Raw genomic sequence first — 20,878 nt, forward strand, 5'->3', positions numbered from 1 at the left:
GATTAAATGATATCATAGAATATCATAGAATCTACAGTGCAGAATGAAGCCATTCGGCCCATCGAGTCTGCACCGGCTCTTGGAAAGAGCACCCTACCCAAGGTCAACACCTCCACCCTATCCCCACAACCCAGCAACCCCACCCAACACTAAGGGCAATTTTGGACACTAAGGGCAATTTATCACGGCCAATTCACCTAACCTGCACATCTTTGGACTGTGGGAGGAAACCGGAGCACCCGGAGGAAACCCACGCACACACAGGGAGGATGTGCAAACTCCGCACAGACAGTGAGCCAAGCCGGAATCGAACCTGGGACCCTGGAGCTGTGAAGCAATTGTGCTATCCACAATGCTACCGTGGTGCCTGATGAACACTGTTAAATGTAAACAACGTCACATTTTAGGATTCCAGGTTTTGTGTCATCTGCATATTTTGAAATTATTCCTTGCACATTCAAATCTAAGTAGTTAATGAAGGGCAATAAAATCAGCGGTTCTCATACGGAATCCTAGTGAATCCCATTACAAAACATGCCTCCATTTCAGAAAATAACCACAAACTTGTCACTCAACCAATTTTGTATCCATGTTGCGAACTGTTGCTTTTATTCCATGAGCTGTAACTGTGCTGTCAGGCCGTTTCTGCAGCACCTTAACAAATTCCTTTTGTAGATCACAGAGAATAGAATCATAGAATCACAGACAATTTCCAGCACAGAAGGCGGCCAGTTGGCCCATCTTGTCCATGTCAACTCTCGGACATCCAGATACCTTTCTAATCCCACCTTCCACACCCTTCGGCCCGCCAGGCCTGCGCTGACCATGGTACCTGCCTAAACTAAAACCGTAAGCGCTTACGGAGTCCGTATCCTTATATTCCCACCCTATTCCTATATTTGTCTAGATGCCCCTTAAATGCCGCGGTCGTACCTGCTCCCACCACCTCCCCAGGCAACACGTTCCATATATTTACCACCCTCTGTGTAAAAAAACTTGCCTCGCACATCTGTTATAAGCTTTTCCCCACGCACTTTAAACCTATGTCCTCTAGTACTCGACTCTCCTACCCTAGGAAAGAGCATCTGACTATCCGCTCTGTCCATGCCACTGTAATCTTATAGACCTCTGGTTGCCTCTCAACCTCCGTCGTTCCAGTGAGAACAGCCCAGGTTTATCTAACCTCTACTCATAGCTAATAACTTCCATGCCAGGCAACACTCTAGTAAACCGTTTCTGTACACTCTCCAAAGCATCCACATCCTTCTGGTAGTGTGGCGACCACAATATTCCAAATGAGGCCTAACAAAGGTCCTGTACAGCTGCAACATGACTTCCAATTTTTGTATTCAATGCCCCGACCGATGAAGGCCAGCATGCCGAATGCCTTTTTGACCACCTTATCCACATGCGTTACCATTTTCCGTGATCGGTGGACATGCACGCCCAGATCTCTCGGCCTGTCAATACTCGCCAGAATTCTACCATTTACTGTGTAATTCCTACATGCATTTGACCTTCCAAAGTGCATGACCCCACACTTGTCCGGATTAAACTCCATCTGCCATTTCTCCACCCAACCAGTTTATATCTTGCTTTATCCTCTGACATTCCTCTTCATTATCCGCAACTCCTCCAATTTTCGTGATGTATGTGAACTTACAAATCAGACCAGCTACATTTTCTTCCAAATCATTTATATACACCACGAACAACAAGTGTCCCAGCACTGAGCCCTGTGGAACGCCGCTAGGCACAGCACCTCCATTCGGAAAAGCACCCTTTTATTGCTACCCTCTGTCTTCTGTGCCCAAGCCAGTTCTGTATTCAACTTGCCAACTTGCCTCTGATCCAACGTAAATTCACCTTTTGTACCAGTCCACCATGAGGTACTTTGTCAAAGGCTTTACTGAAGTCCATGTGTACAACATCTACTACCTTTCCCTTATCTATCATCTTTGTCACTTCCTCGAAAAACTTGATCAAATTAGTGAGGCACGACCTCCCCTTCACAAAACCATGCTGTCCATGAGATGGTGTCCTCTGGTTCTAGCTTTTCCTACAAGTGGAAACATCCTCTCCACGTCCACTCTATCCAGGCCTCGCAGTATCTTCTAAGTTTCAATAAGATCCCCTCTCATCCTTCTAAACACTTGGAGGAAAAACTGGAAGCAGAGGACACAAACTCAGGCTAAAGGGACGATCCTTTGAAACAGAGATGAGGAGGAATTTATTCAGCCAGAGGGTGGTGAATCTGTGGAACTCTTTGCCGCAGAAGGCTGTGGAGGCCAAATCACTGAGTGTCTTTAAAACAGAGATAGATAGGTTCTTGATTAATAATGGGATCAGAGGTTATGGGGAGATTGCAGGAATGGGGATGAGAAAAATATCAGCCATGATTGAATGGCGGAGCAGACTCGATGGGCCGAGTGACCTAATTCTGCTCCTATGGCTTAAGATCTTATGGACATTGGTTCCACTTCTGCCCAGGTGTAGACCGTTTGATGCCCTGTAGCTTACAGCACTTAAGGTGCAGATTAAGGTACTTTTTAAAAGAGTTTAGGGTCTCTGCCTCCACCACCAACATGGGCAACAAATTCCAGACTCCCACTACCCTCTGCATAAAATTATTAATTCTCATGTCCCCTCTACACCTTCCGTCACTTATTTTGAATTTATGACCCCTGGTTCCAGAATTTTCTATCAGGGGAAACAATTTTGTCCAGTCCACCCCATCTCTTGCCCTCATAATTTTGTACATCTCAATGAAGTCACCCCTCAACCTTCTTTGTTCCAGGGAAAATAACCCCAAACTATCCAATCTCTCCTCGTAGCTATACTTTTCTCACCCTGGCAACATTCTTGTAAACCTCCTCTGCACTCTCTCCAGAGCAATTACGCCCTTCCTGTAATGTGGTGACCAGAACTGCACACAATACTCCAGTTGTGGCCTCACCAGTATTTTATGCAATCCTCACATTGTATCCTTACTTTTATATTCTATACCTCTGCCAATAAAGGAGAACATTCCATATGCTTTCTTTACAACCTTGTCTACTTGAACTGCTGCCTTTAGAACATAGAACATTACAGCGCAGTACAGGCCCTTCGGCCCTCGATGTTGCGCCGACCTGTGAAACCACTCTAAAGCCCATCTACACTATTCCATTATCATCCATATGTCTATCCAATGACCATTTAAATGCCCTTAATGTTGGCAAGTCCACTACTGTTGCAGGCAGGAAATTCCACGCCCTTACTACTCTCTGAGTAAACAACGTACCTCTGACATCTGTCCTATATCTATTTCCCCTCAATTTAAAGCTATGTCCCCTCGTGCTAGCCATCACCTTCTGAGGAAAAAGGCTCTCAATGTCCACCCTATCCAATCCTCTGATCATCTTGAATGCCTCTATTAAGTCACCTCTTAACCTTCTTCTCTCTAACGAAAACAGCCTCAAGTCCCTCAGCCTTTCCTCATAAGATCTTCCCTCCATACCAGGCAACATCCTGGTAAATCTCCTTTGCACCCTTTCCAATGCTTCCACATCCTTCCTATAATGCGGCGACCAGAACTGCACGCAATACTCCAAATGCGGCCGCACCAAAGTTTTGTACAGCTGCAACATGACCTCATGGCTCCGAAACTCAATCCCTCTACCAATAAAAGCTAACACACCGTACACCTTCTTAACAACCCTATCAACCTGGGTGGCAACTTTCAGGGATCTATGTACATGGACACCGAGTTCTCTCTGCTCATCCACACTACCAAGAATCTTACCATTAGCCCAATACTCTGTATTCCTCTTACTCCTTCCAAAATGAATCACCTCACACTTTTCTGCATTAGACCCCATTTGCCACCTCTCAGCCCAGCTCTGCAGCTTATCTATGTCCCTCTGTAACCTGCAACATCCTTCCGCACTGTCCACAACTCCACAGACTTTAGGGTCATCCGCAAATTTACTCACCCATCGTTCTACGCCCTCCTCCAGGTCATTTATAAAAATGACAAACAGCAGTGGCCCCAAAACAGATCCTTGTGGTACACCACTAGTAACTGAACTCCAGGCTGAACATTTCCCATCAACCACCACCCTCTGTCTTCTTACAGCTCGCCAATTTCTGATCCAAACCGCTAAATCACCCTCAATCACATGCCTCCGTATTTTCTGCAATAGCCTACCGTGGGGAACCTTATCAAATGCTTTACTGAAATCCATATACAGCACATCAACTGCTTTACCCTCGTCCACCTGTTTGGTCACCTTCTCAAAGAACTCAATAAGGTTTGTGAGGCACAACCTACCCTTCACAAAACCGTGTTGACTATCCCTAATCAAATTATTCCTTTCTAGATGATTATAAATCCTATCTCTTATAATCCTTTCCAAGAATTTGCCCACAACAGAAGTAAGGCTCACTGGTCTATAGTTACCGGCGTTGTCTCTACTCCCTTTCTTGAACAAGGGGACAACATTTGCTATCCTCTAGTCTTCTGGCACTATTCATGTAGACAATGATGACATAAAGATCAAAGCCAAAGGCTCTGCAATCTCCTCCCTAGCTTCCCAGAGAATCCTAGGATAAATCCCACCCTGCCCAGGAGATTTATCTATTTTCACACTTTCCAGAATTGCTAACACCTCCTCCTTATGAACCTCAAGCCCGTCTAGCCTAGTAGCCTGTATCTCAGTATTCTCCTCGACAACATTGTCTTTTTCCTGTGTGAATACTGACGAAAAATATTCATTTAGCACCTCTCCTATCTCCTCGGACTCCACGCACAACTTCCCACTACTGTCCTTGACTGGCCCTACTCTTCCCCTAGTCATTCATTTATTCCTGACATACCTATAGAAAGCTTCAGGGTTTTCCTTGATCCTACCTACCAAAGACTTCTCATGTCCCCTCCTGGCTCTTCTTAGCTCTCTCTTTAGGTCCTTCCTAGCTAACTTAGGGACCTGTGTACCCGTCATCTTCCCCTCTTAGTATATTCCCATTTATTGTGTACCTCACATGACCACGCACTTCTCTGTGTTAAGTTCTATCACCACTTTATTGCCACTCCACCGATCCATCTATATCGTTTTGAAAGAATGTGATCAAATACTTACTCTTTGACAGCAGAATCCTGTACAGTTTGTCCATGACAGGAGTCTTCATAACCTCACTGATAAACACGTCTTGTTCTCCCAGCTGTTCCATTGTGAACTTTTCTGAAATGCCAGTCATTCGGTTGTAGTTGTTTAAGAGTGCAACAAATGCAGCAAATGTTGGTTTTGAGAACAAGACCTCTTCATTCACATAGGCAAAAAGTCTAAATGGGAAAAGCAAAAGGAGCTGTGAGATTAGATAATTCTGTAAGTTTTAGAAATTTGTAGAAAAAGAACAAAGAACGATACAGCACAGGAACAGGCCCTTCGGCTCTCCAGGTTTGTACTGGCCATGATACCAACTTTTGCCAAAACCCTCAGTACGTCCTTGTGCCGTATCCCTCTATACCCATCCTATCCATGTGTTTGTCAAGATGCCTTTTGAACACCATTAATGTATCTGCTTCCACAACCTCCCCTGGCAACGCGTTTCAGGCACTCATCACTCTCTGTGTAAAAAACCTGCCTCGCAAATCTCTAAACTTTGCCCCACAGATCTTAAACTTATGCCCCCTGGTGACTGACACCTCCACCCTGGGAAAGAGTGCCTGCCCATCCACTCTATCTATGTCCTTCATAATCTTGTAGACCTCTATCAGGTCACCCCTCAACCTCTGTCTTTCTAATGAAAACAGTCCGAGTCTATTCAGCCTCTCAATATAGCTAATACCCTCCAGACCAGGCAACATCCTGGTAAACCTCCTCTGCACCCTCTCTAAAGCCTCCACATCCTTCTAGTAGTGTGGCAACCAGAATTGAACACTATACTCCAGGTGTGGCCTAACTAAGGTTCTATACAGCTGCAACATGACTTGCCAATTCTTATACTCAATGCCCCGGCCAATGAAGGCAAGCATTCTGTATGCTTTCTTGACTACCTCGTCCATTTGTGTTGCCACCTTCAAAGATCTGTGGACCTGCACGCCCAGATGTCTCTGACTTTAAACCCATGCTACTTGTTGAATCCAGACAGAGCGACCACAAGGATGCAATGACAAAAGCAAAACAAAAAGGTTTAATCACACAGTACTACTATCTCCAATTCCACCTCCCAAAGGGTTTTTCTGCCTGCGAGGCTTCCCTTATTAAGGGGAAGTCCCGCTCTCTCAGTGGAGAAGCTCGTATTCGTTTGAGGCCATGGGGAACCTGAACTGTCTGCATCCTGTGACTCTCGTGGGGGTTATAACACAACTGTTTAGGATGATTAAAGTCCAAACTCTAATTCCACACTGGCCTTTGGTATCCATTGAATAATGGAATCATACAATTGTTATAGAAGGATGCCATTTAGCCCATTAGGTCTGTGCTGGTTCTCTGAACAAATATCCCCACCCTCAATGATGGAGAAGCCTAGCACATTAGTGTAAAAGATAAGGCTGAAGCATTCACAACAATCTTCAGCCAGAATTCATCGAATCATAGAATTTACAGTGCAGAAGGAGGCCATTTGGCCCATCGAGTCTGCACTGGCTCTTGGAAAGAGCACCCTACTTAAACCCACGCCTCTACCCTATACCAAAAACCCAGCAACCCTACCTAACCTTTTGGACACTAATGGGCAATTTAGCATGGCCAATCCACCTAACCTGCACATCTTTAGACAGTGGGAGGAAATTGGAGCACCCGGAGGAAACCCACGCAGACACGGGGAGAAAGTGCAAGCTCCACACAATCACCTGTGGCCAGATTTGAACCCGGGACCCTGGAGCTGTGAGGAAGCAGTGTTAGCCACTGTGCCACCGAGTGGATCATTAATCTTGGCCTCTTCTTGAGGTCCCCAGTATCACAGATGTCAGTCTCCAGCCAATTTGATTCACTCCACATGATATCAAGAAACGGCTGAAGGCACTGGATACTGCAAAGGCTCTGGGCCCTGACAATATTCTGGCAATAGAACTGAAGACTTGTGCTTCAGAACTTGCCACGCCCCTAGCCAAGTTGTTCCAGTACAGCTACAACACTGGCATCTATCTGGCAATGTGGAAAGTTGCCCAGGTATGTCCTGCACACAAAAAACAGGACAAATCCAACCCGGCCAATTACTGTCCTATCAGTCTAATCTACATCATCAGTAAAGTGATGGAAGGGGTCATCAACAGTGTTTTCAAGGAACACTTATTCAACAGTAACCTGCTCACTGATGCTCAGTTTGGGTTCCGCCAGGGTCATTCAACTCCTGACCACATTGCAGTCTTGGTTCAAACATGGTTGTGGTTTTGGAGGTCAATCATCTCCGCTCCAGGACATCACTGCAGGAGTTCCGCAGCTTGGTCTCCTTGTCCTAACCATCTTCAGCTGCTTCAGCAATGGCCTTCCTTCTATCATAACGTCAGGTGTGGAAATGTTATCTGATGAAAGCACGATGTTCAGCACCATTCATGACTCCTCAGATACTGATGCACTCCATGTCCAAATGCAGTATGACCTGGACAATATCCAGGCTTGGTTGACAAGTGGCAAGTTCCAATAATACCACACAAGTGCCAGGCCATGACCATCTCCACCTAGAATCAATCTAACCATCGCCCTTTGACATTCAGTGGCATTACCATAGCTACATGCCCCACTATCAACATCCTTGGGGTTACCATTGATCAGAAACTGAGCTGGATCACTCAAAGAAATACTGTAGCTTCAAGAGCAGGTCAGAGGCTAAGAATCCTGTGGTAAATAACTCACCTCCTGATGCCCCCAAAATATGCCATTCTGCTAATCTATCTATGCCCTGGAGTAGTCAACTGCTAGCATTCTCACTGTTTGTGACACTTTCCAATTTGGTATCATTGATACATTTAGAAATTTTACTCCTGTATTTCAAAACCAATTGTGCTAAACCAGCCCCTTATCTAACACTAACTAAAGAAATTAAGTTGGATCAAAAGCAGAAGCTTTTATTGTTAGCAAGAAGAATAATGAATCTGAGGTTTGGGAGATATTTAGATACCAGCTAAAAAATTGATAAGGGAAAAATAGAATATGAAAGCAAATTAGTCCGAATTATAAAAATAATCAAACAACTTTTACAAGTTTGTCAAAACACGCTGGGGGTCTTGGGATTGATGTTTGGGATGATGGAGAGAGGTCAGGAGGTGATCGGGCCTTTAAAGGAGGGTGCCTCCAGTCAGAAGGGACCTTCTGATTGAGATTGCCTTCCTGCCCGAGGTCAAATTTTGTTTTATTCGGGCCACGCTGCCTGAACCGTCATCCACCCTAAAATAATCAGCCTAAAAATTGAGGCTGGCGGGATAGGGCTCAGAAGTGGCAGAGTCCAAAACCAGGAGTCACAGACCTGAGGATATGGGGCTACGGTGACACAATGGTTACCACTGCTGCCTCACAGCACCAGGGACCCAGATTTAATTCCAACCTCGGGTGACTGTGTGGAGTTTGCACGCTCTTCCTGTGTCTGCGTGGTTTTTGCCGAGTGCTCCCGTTTCCTCCCACAGTCCAAAGGTGTGCAGGTTAGTGGATTGCTCATTATCAATGACCGGGGTTGTGGGGATGAGGCGGGGTGTGTGGGCTTAGGTAGAGTGCTCTTTCGGTGGCCCGGTGCAGACCCGATGGGCTGAATGGCTTCCTCCTGCACTGTAGGGATTCTATGAATTTAGGACCAGGCAGCATCCTTTTAAATCTCCTTTGCCCCCTTTTCAATGCTTCCACATCCTTCCTATAATGATATAACCAAGAATGAGGAGAAGTTTTTTCAGCCAGAGAGTGGTGAGCCTATAGAATTCACGACAACATAAAATAGTTGAGGCCAAACTACTGTGAAGCAGTTAGATATAGCACTTGGGGCTAAAGGGATCAAAGCATATGGGGGGAAGGCAGGAACAAGTTGCTGAGTTGGATGATCAGCCGTGATCATACTGGATGGTGGAGCAGGCTCAAAGAGCCAAATCGCCTCCTCCCGTTCCCATTTTCTATGTTTCGAGTGCCTCGAGTGCCTTAAGTGCCTTAATTGGGGCAAGGGTGGGCTTCCCCCCAGAGGCCATGTCCGGCCCAGTGTAGAATCGCAACCAAACCCCAAAGGCAAACCTGTCCATGTAGTTTCACACTCCCCTAAACTCCCTCACCCACCTGCTTCTGGCCTTGAAGGAGTAATGAGGGAATAATGAGTGTGAGGAACCTAATCAATTAATATTAATGAAGAAAACACACTAGAGACATCAATGGAACTGAAATGTAACAAATTTCCTGTTGCTGATGACCTTTATCCTCGGGTTCCATAAGAATAGTTGCAGTTGTAACAGATATGATTTTCGAAATTCCCTAGATTGTGGAATAATCCCATTGGATGCAAATAGATTGCGACATCGCTATTCAAGAAAAGATTGAGAGAAAACAGGGAACCTGTCATCAGGAGAATGCTGCAATCTATTTTTTAAAATAAATTTTTTGAAAACCCAATTCAATTTAGGGTGGCCAGCCCACCTACCCTGCACACCTTTGGGCTGTGGGGGTGAGACCCATGCAGACACGGGGAGAATGTGCAAATTCCACACGGACAGTGGCCCGGGGCTGGGACCGAACCCAGATCCTCAGTGCTGTGAAGCAGTGCTAACCACTGCACCATCGTGCTGCCCTCTGCAATCTATTATTGAGGAGGTGTTAACAGAGCAGTCAGCAAATCATAATATGATTACGTCAGCTGATCTACATTGACTTCCGGCCTGGCAAAGCATCAGATTTAAAACTCTCACTCAGTCTCGTGATCCGATCCCTCCATGGTCTCAGCTTTGAGAAAGCAGAATTTTGGATGATCTCCAGTTCATGATTGCACCTACCGCTGTTGGGCCTGGTCAATCTTAGCCCCAGTCTGGGAGTTAGGAATGAAGTTTTGAAGATTCAGATGAATGTCATTCTCTGTTGCTTTGTTGGTGTCCAAGGAGTAAAGCTGCTCAGAAATGATGAGAATTTCCTCATTGGTGAAACTGGCTCCAGAATGGCTTCCTGTAAGTTAATAAAATTCACATCAGGAAATTGACATGTTCGAGGCTGCAAGTCCAGTCTGCAAGAGGAAGAAAGAGACAGAGCGAGTGAGCCAGAGAGAGAAAGAGAGAACATGAGAACAAGAGAGAATAAGTGAGACTGAGCTAGAGTGAGGGAAGAGTTTAGAGATGCACAGAGGAGATGATGCCGGAATGCGAGAGCAAAGTCAGGAACTTAATTAAAGGGAAGAAGAGGCCCTGTCTTTTCTCAACATCCAGGAGCTGGTGAGTCTCCTTCCTTTGTCGTCAAGCTCAGAAAGCTCACCAATTAACAGAGGGACAAACGCATGGCTCAAAGAGTGGAGTGGGAAGGAGGGGTTTACGATTTATGGGGCAGTTGCACCAGTATTCAGGGAAGAGTCAGCTATTCTGCTGGGGTGGGTTACACTTGAACCAGGCTCAGACCAGTGTCCCGGCCAATAATATAACAAGGGCCGTGGACATAACCTTAAACTAACAGAGTGAGGTGGGGGAGTTGAAGGGGGGGGTGTTCAGCAGACAGGGCTTTGGTGAAGGGAGATTTGGAAATCCAAAGAAGAAAGATTGATGTAATGGGACAGGATAGTGATGTTGATAGAGACAAGCAGAGTGGGTCAGGAAGGGACAGGGGGACTTCCGGTTGCGGCTATGCGGAGCTAAGCCGCACATTCGGCGGCTCCCGCTAAAACGGACCTTTGGGCTCTCCAGAGGAGCCCTAACGGCAATTTTTTTGACGACTTCCAGTGTGGGTAGGGGATAGCAAGGTCTACCCCCCCCATAGTATATGGAGTGGACCAGGAGTGGAGCGGTGAAAAAAGCGTTTTTGGAGCAGCGAAAAGCGCGAGGGAGAAAAAACAAGATGGCGGCGGGCGGAGATCAAGCGGCATGGGCGCAGGAGCAGCAGGAGTTTCTCAGGCGCTGCTTTGAGGAGCTGAAGAAAGAGGTGCTGGCGCCAATGCTGACGGCGATCGAGGGGTTAGTGGAGACCCAGAAGGCCGAAGGGGCGGCGATCCGGGAGGTGTGGGAAAAAGCCTTGGAGAACGAGGATGAGATCTTGGGCCTGGCGGTGAAGATGGAGACACACGAGGCGCTGCACAAGAGGTGGGCGGAAAGGTTCGAGGACCTGGAGAACAGGGCGAGGAGGAAGAACCTCCGGATTCTGGGTCTCCCTGAAGGAGGGGAGGGGGCCGATGCCGGGGCATATGTGAGCATGATGCTCAACTCGCTGATCGGGGCGGGAGCCTTCCCGAGCCCCCTGGAGCTAGATGGGGCTCATCGGGTCCTGGCGAGGAGACCCAAGGCCAACGAGCCGCCAAGGGCGGTAGTGGTGAGGTTTCACCGTTTCGTGGATAGAGAGTGTGTCTTGAGATGGGCCAAGAAAGAGCGGAGCAGCAGGTGGGAGAATACGGAGATCCGAATCTATCAGGACTGGAGTGCGGAGGTGGCAAAGAAGAGAGCTGGTTTTAATCGGGCCAAGGCGGTGCTCCATCGGAAGGGGGTGAGGTTCGGAATGCTGCGGCCAGCGCGATTGTGGTTCACGTTTCAGGATCGACACCACTACTTCGAAACGCCTGAGGAGGCTTGGACCTTTATACAAACTGAAAAGTTGGACTCAAACTGAGGGTTTGTGGTTGTGGGGGGGATGTCGGCTGTATACAGGGTTTTAACTATGCGTGGCGAATGTTCCACGGGTTGGGTGATGGATGGGGATGGGGGAAGAGCTCTGATAGGGAGACTGTGAGAGAGTGTGGGCGCCGGGGCTGGAGGGAGGGGTGGCCCGGGGATGGGGAATTGGGATAAGGCCGCAACAGGAGACGCACCAGAGGGGGCGGGGCCGGCTCAGGAAAGCGCGGGCTTTTTCCCGCGCTAGGGAAGGACGGAGGGGGGGTGGTGGAGGAGCGCACACTGATTCCTGGGGAGGAGGGGGAGGGGGGATTCCCACACGGTGGGGGGGGGGGTCAATGGGACGGCGTGGGAGGCCGGGGTCAGCAGGAGTCAGCTGACTTACGGGAGTGTTATGGGGGGAGCAAAAGAGCTAGATACGGATGTAGCGGGCGGAGGGGGAGGGGGGGGGGGGAATAGGGTTGCTGCTCCATTGGCCGGTGGGGAACTGGAAAGAGAAGAGGTGGTCGGGGCGGGGATCCCCCGTCTGGGGGACTGGAGAGTGCGGGAGGCGCGGGCACGGGACTGGCCTAGAAAAGGAGATGGCTAGTCGGCAGGGGGGGGAGGGGGGGCGGGGAGGGGGAAGCCCCCCCAATCCGGCTGATAACTTGGAATGTGAGGGGCCTGAATGGGCCGGTTAAGAGGGCCCGAGTGTTCGCGCACTTAAAGGGACTGAAGGCAGACGTGGTCATGCTTCAGGAGACACATTTGAAGGTGGCAGATCAGGTCAGGTTAAGAAAGTGATGGGGAGGACAGGTATTCCATTCGGGGCTGGATGCGCAGAACAGAGGGGTGGCAATACTGGCGGGGAAGCGGGTGTCGTTTGAGGCCAAGAAGATTGTAGTGGACAATGGAGGTCGCTACGTGATGGTGAGTGGTAGGTTGCAGGGGACGTGGGTGGTATTGGTAAACATATACGCCCCGAACTGGGATGATGCTGGATTTATGAAGCGCATGTTGGGGCGGATTCCGGATCTGGAGGCAGGAAGCTTGATAATGGGGGGCGGATTTCAACACGGTGTTGGACCCAGCATTAGATCGCTCCAGATCTAGGACGGCTGCAGCCAAGGCGCTTTGGGGGTTTATGGACCAGATGGGGGGAGTAGATCCGTGGAGATTTGCTAGGCCCTTAGCCAGGGAATTTTCTTTTTTTTCTCACGTACACAGAGTCTACTCCTGGATAGATTTTTTTGTTTTGAGTAGGGCGCTGATCCCGAAAGTGGAGGGAACGGAGTACTCGGCCATAGCCATCTCAGACCACGCCCCGCACTGGGTGGTGCTGGAGTTAGGAGAGGAGAGGGACCAACGCCCGTTGTGGCGGCTGGATGTGGGATTACTGGCGGATGAGGAGGTGTGCGGGAGGGTGCGGGGGTGCATTGAAAGGTATTTGGAGGCCAACGACAATGGGGAGTTGCAGGTGGGGGTAGTATGGGAGGCGCTGAAGGCGGTGGTCAGGGGAGAGTTCATTTCCATCAGGGCTCACAGGGAGAAGAGAGAGGGCAGGGAAAGGGAGAGGTCAGCGGGGGAGATCCTAAGGGTAGACAGGAGATATGCAGAGGCCCCCGAGGAGGGACTACTTAGGGAGCGGCGAAGTCTCCAGACGGAATTCGACCTGTTGACCACGGGGAAGGCAGAGGCACAGTGGAGGAAAGCACAGGGGACGACGTACGAGTATGGGGAGAAGGCGAGCCGGATGCTGGCACGTCAGCTCCGTAAGAGGATGGCAGCGAGGGAGATAGGTGGAGTCAAGGATAGCAGGGGAACTACGGTGCGGAGTGCGGTGAAAGTAAATGAGGCATTTAAGGACTTTTATGAGGAGCTGTACAGATCTCAGCCCCCAGCGGGGAAGAGGGGATGCGACGATTTCCTGATCAACTGAGGTTCCTGAGGGTGGAGGAGCAGGAGGTGGCTGGTTTGGGGGCGCCAATTGGGTTGGAGGAGCTGGTTAAAGGACTGGGGAGCATGCAGGCGGGGAAGGCCCCGGGGCCAGATGGGTTCCCGGTTGAGTTTTACAGGAAGTATGCGGACCTGTTAGCCCCGTTGCTAGTGAGGACTTTGAATGAGGCAAGGGAGGGGGGACCTTGTCCCCGACAATGTCCGGGGTGCTGATCTCTCTGATCCTGAAGCAGGACAAGGACCCACTGCAATGTGGGTTGTATAGACCAATCTCGCTCCTCAATGTGGATGCTAAGTTGCTGGCAAAAGTGCTGGCTACGAGAATTGAGGATTGTGTCCCGGGGGTGATTCATGAGGACCAGACCGGATTTGTAAAGGGCAGGCAGCTAAACACCAATGTGCGGAGACTCCTAAACGTGATTATGATGCCATCGGTGGAGGGAGAAGCGGAGATAGTGGCATCTATGGACGCGGAGAAGGCCTTTGACCAGGTGGAGTTGGAGTATCTCTGGGAAGTGTTGTGGAGGTTTGGGTCTGGGGAGGGGTTTATCAGTTGGGTTAAGCTCCTATATAGAGCCCCGGTGGCGAGTGTGGCTATGAATCGGCGGAGGTCGGAGTATTTTCGGCTGTATCGAGGGACGAGGCAGGGGTGCCCCCTGTCCCCCCTGTTGTTTGCATTAGCAATTGAGCCTTTGGCCAAGGCATTAAGGGAGTCCAGGAAATGGAGGGGGGTGGTCCGAGGGGGAGAGGAGCATCGGGTGTCGCTGTATGCGGACGACCTGTTGCTGTATGTGGCAGATCCAGTGGTGGGGTTGGTGGAGGTCATGCAGATCCTAAGGGGGTTTGGGGACTTCTCGGGCTATAAGCTCAATGTAGGGAAAAGTGAGCTCTTTGTGGTGCATCCAGGGGACCAGGGAAGAGGGATAGACGACCTACCGTTGAGGAGGGCGGTAAGGAGCTTTCGGTACTTGGTGATTCAGGTAGCTAGGAGCTGGGGGTCCTGCATAAACTTAATTTGACGCGGCTGGTGGAGCAGATGGAGGAGGACTTTAAAAGATGGGATGTGTTGCCACTCTCGCTAGCGGGCAGAGTACAGTCGATTAAAATGATGGTCCTCCCGAGGTTTCTTTTTGTGTTCCAGTGCCTTCCTATTATGATTACCAAGGCCTTTTTTAAGCGGGTAGGTAGGAGCATCATGGGTTTTGTGTGGGCAAACAAAACCCCGAGGGTAAGGAGGGGGTTTCTGGAGCGTAGTAGGGACAGGGAGGGCTGGCGTTGCCGAATCTGGGTGGCTATTATTGGGCAGCCAACGTGGCAATGATCTGTAACTGGGTAATAGAGGGAGAGGGGGCAGCATGGAAGAGGCTGGAGATGGCGTCCTGCAAAGGAGCTAGCCTGAGGGCGCTGGTGACGGCACCGCTGCCGCTCTCGCCGACAAGGTACACCACGAGTCCGGTGGTGGCGGCAACGCTAAAGATCTGGGGGCAGTGGAGACGGCATGGGGTGAGATGGGAGCCTCGGTGTGGTCCCCGATCCGGGAGAACCATCGGTTCGTCCCAGGAAGGATGGACGGGGGGTTTCGGAGCTGGCATCGGGCAGGTATCAGAAGGATGGGGGACCTGTTTATAGACGGGACGTTTGCGAGCCTAGGGGCGCTGGAGGAGAAGTTTGGGTTACCCCCGGGAAATGCGTTCAGGTATATGCAAGTGAGGGTGTTTGTGAGGCGGCAGGTGAGGGGATTCCCGTTGCTCCCGGCACACGGGATTCAGGACAGGGTGATTTCAGGTGTATGGGTCGGAGAAGGCAAGGTTTCGGCGATATATCAGGAGATGAAAGAAGAGGAGGAGGCTTCGGTAGAGGAGCTGAAGGGCAAGTGGGAGGAGGAGTTGGGGGAGGATATTGAAGAGGGTCTGTGGGCTGATGCCCTGAGTAGGGTTAATTCCTTTTCCTCATGTGCCAGGCTCAGCCTGATGCAGTTTAAGGTTATTCACAGGGCTCATATGACAAGGGCGAGGCTGAGTAGGTTCTTTGGGATGGAGGACAGATGCGGGAGGTGCTCGGGAAGTCCGGCGAATCACGCCCACATGTTCTGGTCGTGCCCGGCATTGGATGGGTTCTGGAGGGGTTTCGCAAAGACTATGTCCAAGGTGGTGAAAGTCCAGGTCAAGCCAAGTTGGGGGCTGGCATTATTTGGGGTGGCGGACGAGCCGGGAGTGCAGGAGGCGAAAGAGGCCGGTATTCTGGCCTTTGCGTCCCTGGTAGCCCGGCGGAGGATCTTGCTCATGTGGAAGGACATGAAGCCCCCCAGTGTGAAAGCCTGGATAAATGACATGGCAGGGTTCATTAAGCTGGAGAGGATAAAGTTTGCCTTGAGAGGGTCTGCGCAGGGGTTCTTCAGGCGGTGGCAACCGTTCCTTGACTATCTCGCGGAGCGTTAGAAGGAGGTCGGTCAGCAGCAGCAACAACCCAGGGAGGGGGGGGGGGAGGGGAGGGGAGGGGGGTGTCTCTTTCGGGGGGGGCGGGGGATATTGGGCGGGTGGAGGAGGGGGTTTTCCTAGGGGTGCTTGTAAAAAATTTTAAAAGCATATGGGAGGGTTAATATGTGCGGGAGAAACCCATTGTATAAGTTTTGTATAATGTTTGATTGAGATGTTTATGTTTTGTTCTGTTCTTTTCTCTTTTTCTTTTCTGTTACGGGGTGGGGGGGGGGAGTTTAATTGGTTGAACATTTTTGTTGGAAAAACTTTGAATTAAACATATTTTTTAAAAAAGGAAGGGACAGGGGGTTTAACATAATATCAGCAAATAAGGTCATTGCAGAGAACAGAAGTGAAAAAGAGTTCTGTAACTGAATGCATAAAATTTCTGTAATAAGATAGATGAACCAATGGCACAAATAGAGGTAAATAATTTAGATCGAATCGCGATTACAGAGAGATAGTTACAAGGTCGGGAAATAAATATTCCAGGATACACAATATTTCAGAAAGAGGGACAGAATGCGAAGTAGTCCTGGGATCTGATGAATTCCACCCTCGGCATCTAAAAGGGATATCTGCAGAGATAGTGGATGTGCTGGCAATGATTTTCCAAAATTTCTTCGATTCAGGAACAGTTCCAGAGGAGTGGAAGATGGCCAGGTTACACCTCAACAGCACCAGAGCCAATGTCCTCACAGGGGTATTTGTGAGTACTGTGGGGGGTTTAAATAGAGTGGCAGGGGCATGGGAACCTGAGAGGGGTGACACGAGAGGGAAACGAAAACAAAGATAGAAATGAAACATAGAAAAGTGGAAGGCAGTGGAAACGGGTCTAACAGCCAATGGGACAATAATACAAAAAAAGTGTAAAAATGTTAAAAAGACAAATCTAAAAGGCTTGTATCTGAATGAACAGAGCATTTTAAATAAGGTAGATGAATTAACAGCACAAATAGTTATATGTGTGAGGTCATGCATTTTGGTCGGAAAAATGGGAAGGCAACTTCTTATCTAAATGGGGAAAACTTTGGGGTGCTCCGTTATAGAGGGATCTGGGGGTCCTTGTTCATGAGTCACAGAAAACTAGCATGCAGGTGCAGCAGATAATCAGAAAAGCAAATGGAATCTTGACATTTGTAGTTAAAGGAATAGATTATGAAGGAAAGGAAGTGTTGTTGCAACTATACAAGGCATTAGTAAGACAACACCTAAAGTATTGTGCACAGTTTTAGTCCTCTTATGTGAGGAAAGATGCAGTGGCATTGGAGGCAGTTCAGAGGAGGTTCATTAGGTTGGTTCCAGTATGAAGAGAGATTGAACAGTTTAGGCTTACTAGACTTCAGAAGAATGAGGGGAGATCAAATTGAGGTATAAGAGATGATAACAGGTATTGATAAAGTAGATGTGGTGCTGATGCTTCCTCCACTGGCGCATTCTAGAACAAGGCAGCGCGGTAGCACAAGTGGATAGCACTGTGGCTTCCCAGCGCCAGGGTCTCAGGATCTCCCCGTGTCTGCGTGGGTTTCCTCCGGGTGCTCCGGTTTCCTCCCACAGTCCAAAGACGTGCAAGTTAAGTGGATTGGCCATGCTAAATAGCACTTAGCGACCAAAACGGTTAGGACGGGTTATTGGGTTACAGGGATAGGGTGGAAGTGAGGGCTTAAGTGGATCGGTGCAGACTCGATGGGCCAAATGGCCTCCTTCTGCACTGTATGTTCTATGAGGGGTCATCCATAGTCATAAGAACATAAGAACTAGGAGCAGGAGTAGGCCATCTGGCCCCTCGAGCCTGCTCCACCATTCAATGAGATCATGGCTGATCTTTTGTGGACTCAGCTCCACTTTCCGGCCCGAACACCATAACCCTTAATCCCTTTATTCTTCAAAAAACTATCTATCTTTATCTTAAAAACATTTAATGAAGGAGCCTCTACTGCTTCACTGGGCAAGGAATTCCATAGATTCACAACCCTTTGGGTGAAGAAGTTCCTCCTAAACTCAGTCCTAAATCTACTTCCCCTTATTTTGAGGCTATGCCCCCTAGTTCTGCTTTCACCCGCCAGTGGAAACAACCTACCCGCATCTATCCTATCTATTCCCTTCATAATCTTATATGTTCTATACGATCCCCCCTCATCCTTCTAAATTCCAACGAGTACAGTCCCAGTCTACTCAACCTCTCCTCATAATCCAACCCCTTCAGCTCTGGGATTAACCTAGTGAATCTCCTCTGCACACCCTCCAGTGCCAGTACCTCCTTTCTCAAGTAAGGAGACCAACACTGAACACAATACTCCAGGTGTGGCCTCACTAACACCTTATACAGTTGCAGCCTAACCACCCTAGTCTTGAATTCCATCCCCCTAGCAATGAAAGACAAAACTCCATTTGCCTTCTTAATCACCTGTTGCACCTGTGAACCAACTTTTTGCGACTCATGCACTAGCGCACCCAGGTCTCTCTGCACAGCAGCATGTTTTAATATTTTATCATTTAAATAATAATCCGTTTTGCTGTTATTCCTACCAAAATGGATAAGAGGTAGCAACTTTAAAATGGAGATGAGGAGTAACTACTTCTCCAAAAGGTTGTGAATCTATGGAATTCCACTATCCCAGAGTGCGGTGGATGCTGGGACAGTGGACGCGATTATCCCAAAAGGGACAAAGTCTCCTCATAAGGGTGTTTAGCCGCATGTTTCCCGGCACCCGCAGTGCCGAGAAACAGATGGCTATTCAACGTGGCAAACGTTGAATAAGGGGCCTGAATAGGGAACGCGCAGCCAAGGTTGCATTTAGCCCCGTTTTGCTTGCCGGAACTCCCCATTGTAGCGAGAGATCGGGATGCCTTTTCAAATGGTTACCCGATCTCTGAGGCCCCAAAACGATCCCCAACCTCCCCCCAGCCCAAACGCAGTATAGAAGGGTCCCCGCTTCCCCCCCCCCCCCCCCCCATCTCCCCAACACCCACGTCAGGCAACTCCAGCCTGCTCGCCATCATCCTCTCTTGTGGTCCCTGGCTCTCTGACTGCATCTGCACTGTGGCTGGGACTGTGGATGTTCCAGGAGCCCGGAATCATCTGGGCGGCAGCTGGTCCCTGGGGCCGGCCTTCCCTCCGACAGTCCAGCCACTCGGCTGCTCCTACCTCCACCTGCTGTACCAGACCGACTGTGTGGTGCGCACCAGATAGTGTCCCAGGAGGCTCTTCACTAATGTGCCCAACCAAGGTGATAGTCCCTGGGATGGTGGTGGGTGTAGGAGACAGCTGTGACGGAAAGTCAGTGTCATCCTCAAACCCGGCTCCGGGGTGCCCTGGGTCTCGGGCAGAGGGCTGGCGTTCAGGCTGCTCTCCCCGTTGGTGCTCTGCCGTCTGGGGGGCACCGGCTCTGGCACTGGTCGGGGGCGGGGGGCTCCGGATGGACCGGCTCCATCTCCGGCAGGTCGTGTAAGACGCAAGATGTAATGTATAATTAGTCAGCCGGCCGAGGGGGGAGTGACGAGTTGCGGGGGGGGGGGGGGTTTGTGGTGTGGGGGTGAGGTAGTTGAGGCAGGGTGGGGGGCGTGGAGGTGATGGGGGAGTGAGGGGGCGAGGGAGTTGTGGGGATGTGGGGGTGAGGTGGGTGCAGGGGTGTGGGGTGAGAGGTGCGTCTCGACACACGTGTCATGTGCAACCACAACTCAGTGGGGTCTCACTTGCTCGCCCATGACCGCACCCGGGCACGGTAAGGGGCCGCAGTTCTGGTGGTCCCCTCCGGTCCTCTCCCACTCCCGGCGGGTGTGTGCAGCCTTCTCCTGGGGTGGGAGGGGAAAACACATACGAACACCATTAAACGGTTCGACGCATGCAGCCCAGGATTTGGGACAATAGTGCCCTTAGTGGCCAGGGCACCCAGCCATGGCGGCTGGCATGGGTGTTGGCATGTGGGGCAGTGTGGGGGTTGGGCCGTCCCCTAGGGGGGAGGGGCCAGGTTACAGGTGTGTGGAGGGGCGAGGTTAGTGCCAGGGGCATGGAGCAGCGCACTCACCCTGGCCGCCCTGAGGGGGTCGTGGAGTTTCTTGCGGCACTGCATGCCAATCCGGGCTACATTGCCCACGGTGTTGACCGCCTCTGCCACCTGCACCCAGGCACGGACAATGGCGGCACATGGCGGCCTTCCTCCTGGGCCTGGGTGTAAGGTCACCCGCCTCTCCTCCACGGCATCCAGGAGGGTCTCCAGGTCAGCATCCCTGAACTCTGGCGTTGCCCTCCTTCCAGCCACCTTGTTGGCTGGGACGGTGTGTGTGACGAATGTGATATAAAATAGTTACTTTAGAGATATTAGTTAATGTAATGTAGAAATAAGCCACTTTGATTCTGGTTAGTTCATAGACAAAGGATTTTAGACTGCATGGAAAAAGCAGGAAGAGGTGTGTCTACGAGAGTGATGCTGGATTGATAGGGGCCGGAGAATGGGATTGGAAGTGAGCCAATCAGAATAGATCAAACAGGTCAGGAGGGACATAGGATGACCTATGGGCGTCGAGTATGTGAAACTTGATGCCATTTGAATGTATCAGTACGGACCTCTTTGTCTTATGCTCACTTGGTCCCGGAGCTGCAGAGAGCAGGATGTGATCTGTATAACTGTGGACTAAGTTTGGCTTGCAAGCTGAATAAAATAACTAATGTTATACCTGCAAATCCATCTCGACTTTTATTGAGGCCAGACTGACG

General features: G+C 49.9%; 1 protein-coding gene across 2 annotated transcripts in view; it reads right to left on the reverse strand.

The window, feature by feature from the left end:
- The window catches only part of endou (endonuclease, polyU-specific), a 106,613-nt gene that overhangs the window by 49,941 nt on the left and 35,794 nt on the right, over positions 1-20,878 (reverse strand). For both annotated transcript variants that reach the window (XM_072486877.1, XM_072486875.1), the window contains exons 4-5: positions 9,944-10,109; positions 5,121-5,323 (exon numbers count right to left, since the gene is read on the reverse strand). In XM_072486877.1, coding sequence (XP_072342978.1) covers positions 5,121-5,323; positions 9,944-10,109 — 369 coding nt within the window. The remainder of the gene's footprint in view (positions 1-5,120; positions 5,324-9,943; positions 10,110-20,878) is intronic.

The sequence above is a fragment of the Scyliorhinus torazame genome, chromosome 21 (assembly GCF_047496885.1).
Source record: "Scyliorhinus torazame isolate Kashiwa2021f chromosome 21, sScyTor2.1, whole genome shotgun sequence".
NCBI lineage: Eukaryota > Metazoa > Chordata > Chondrichthyes > Carcharhiniformes > Scyliorhinidae > Scyliorhinus > Scyliorhinus torazame.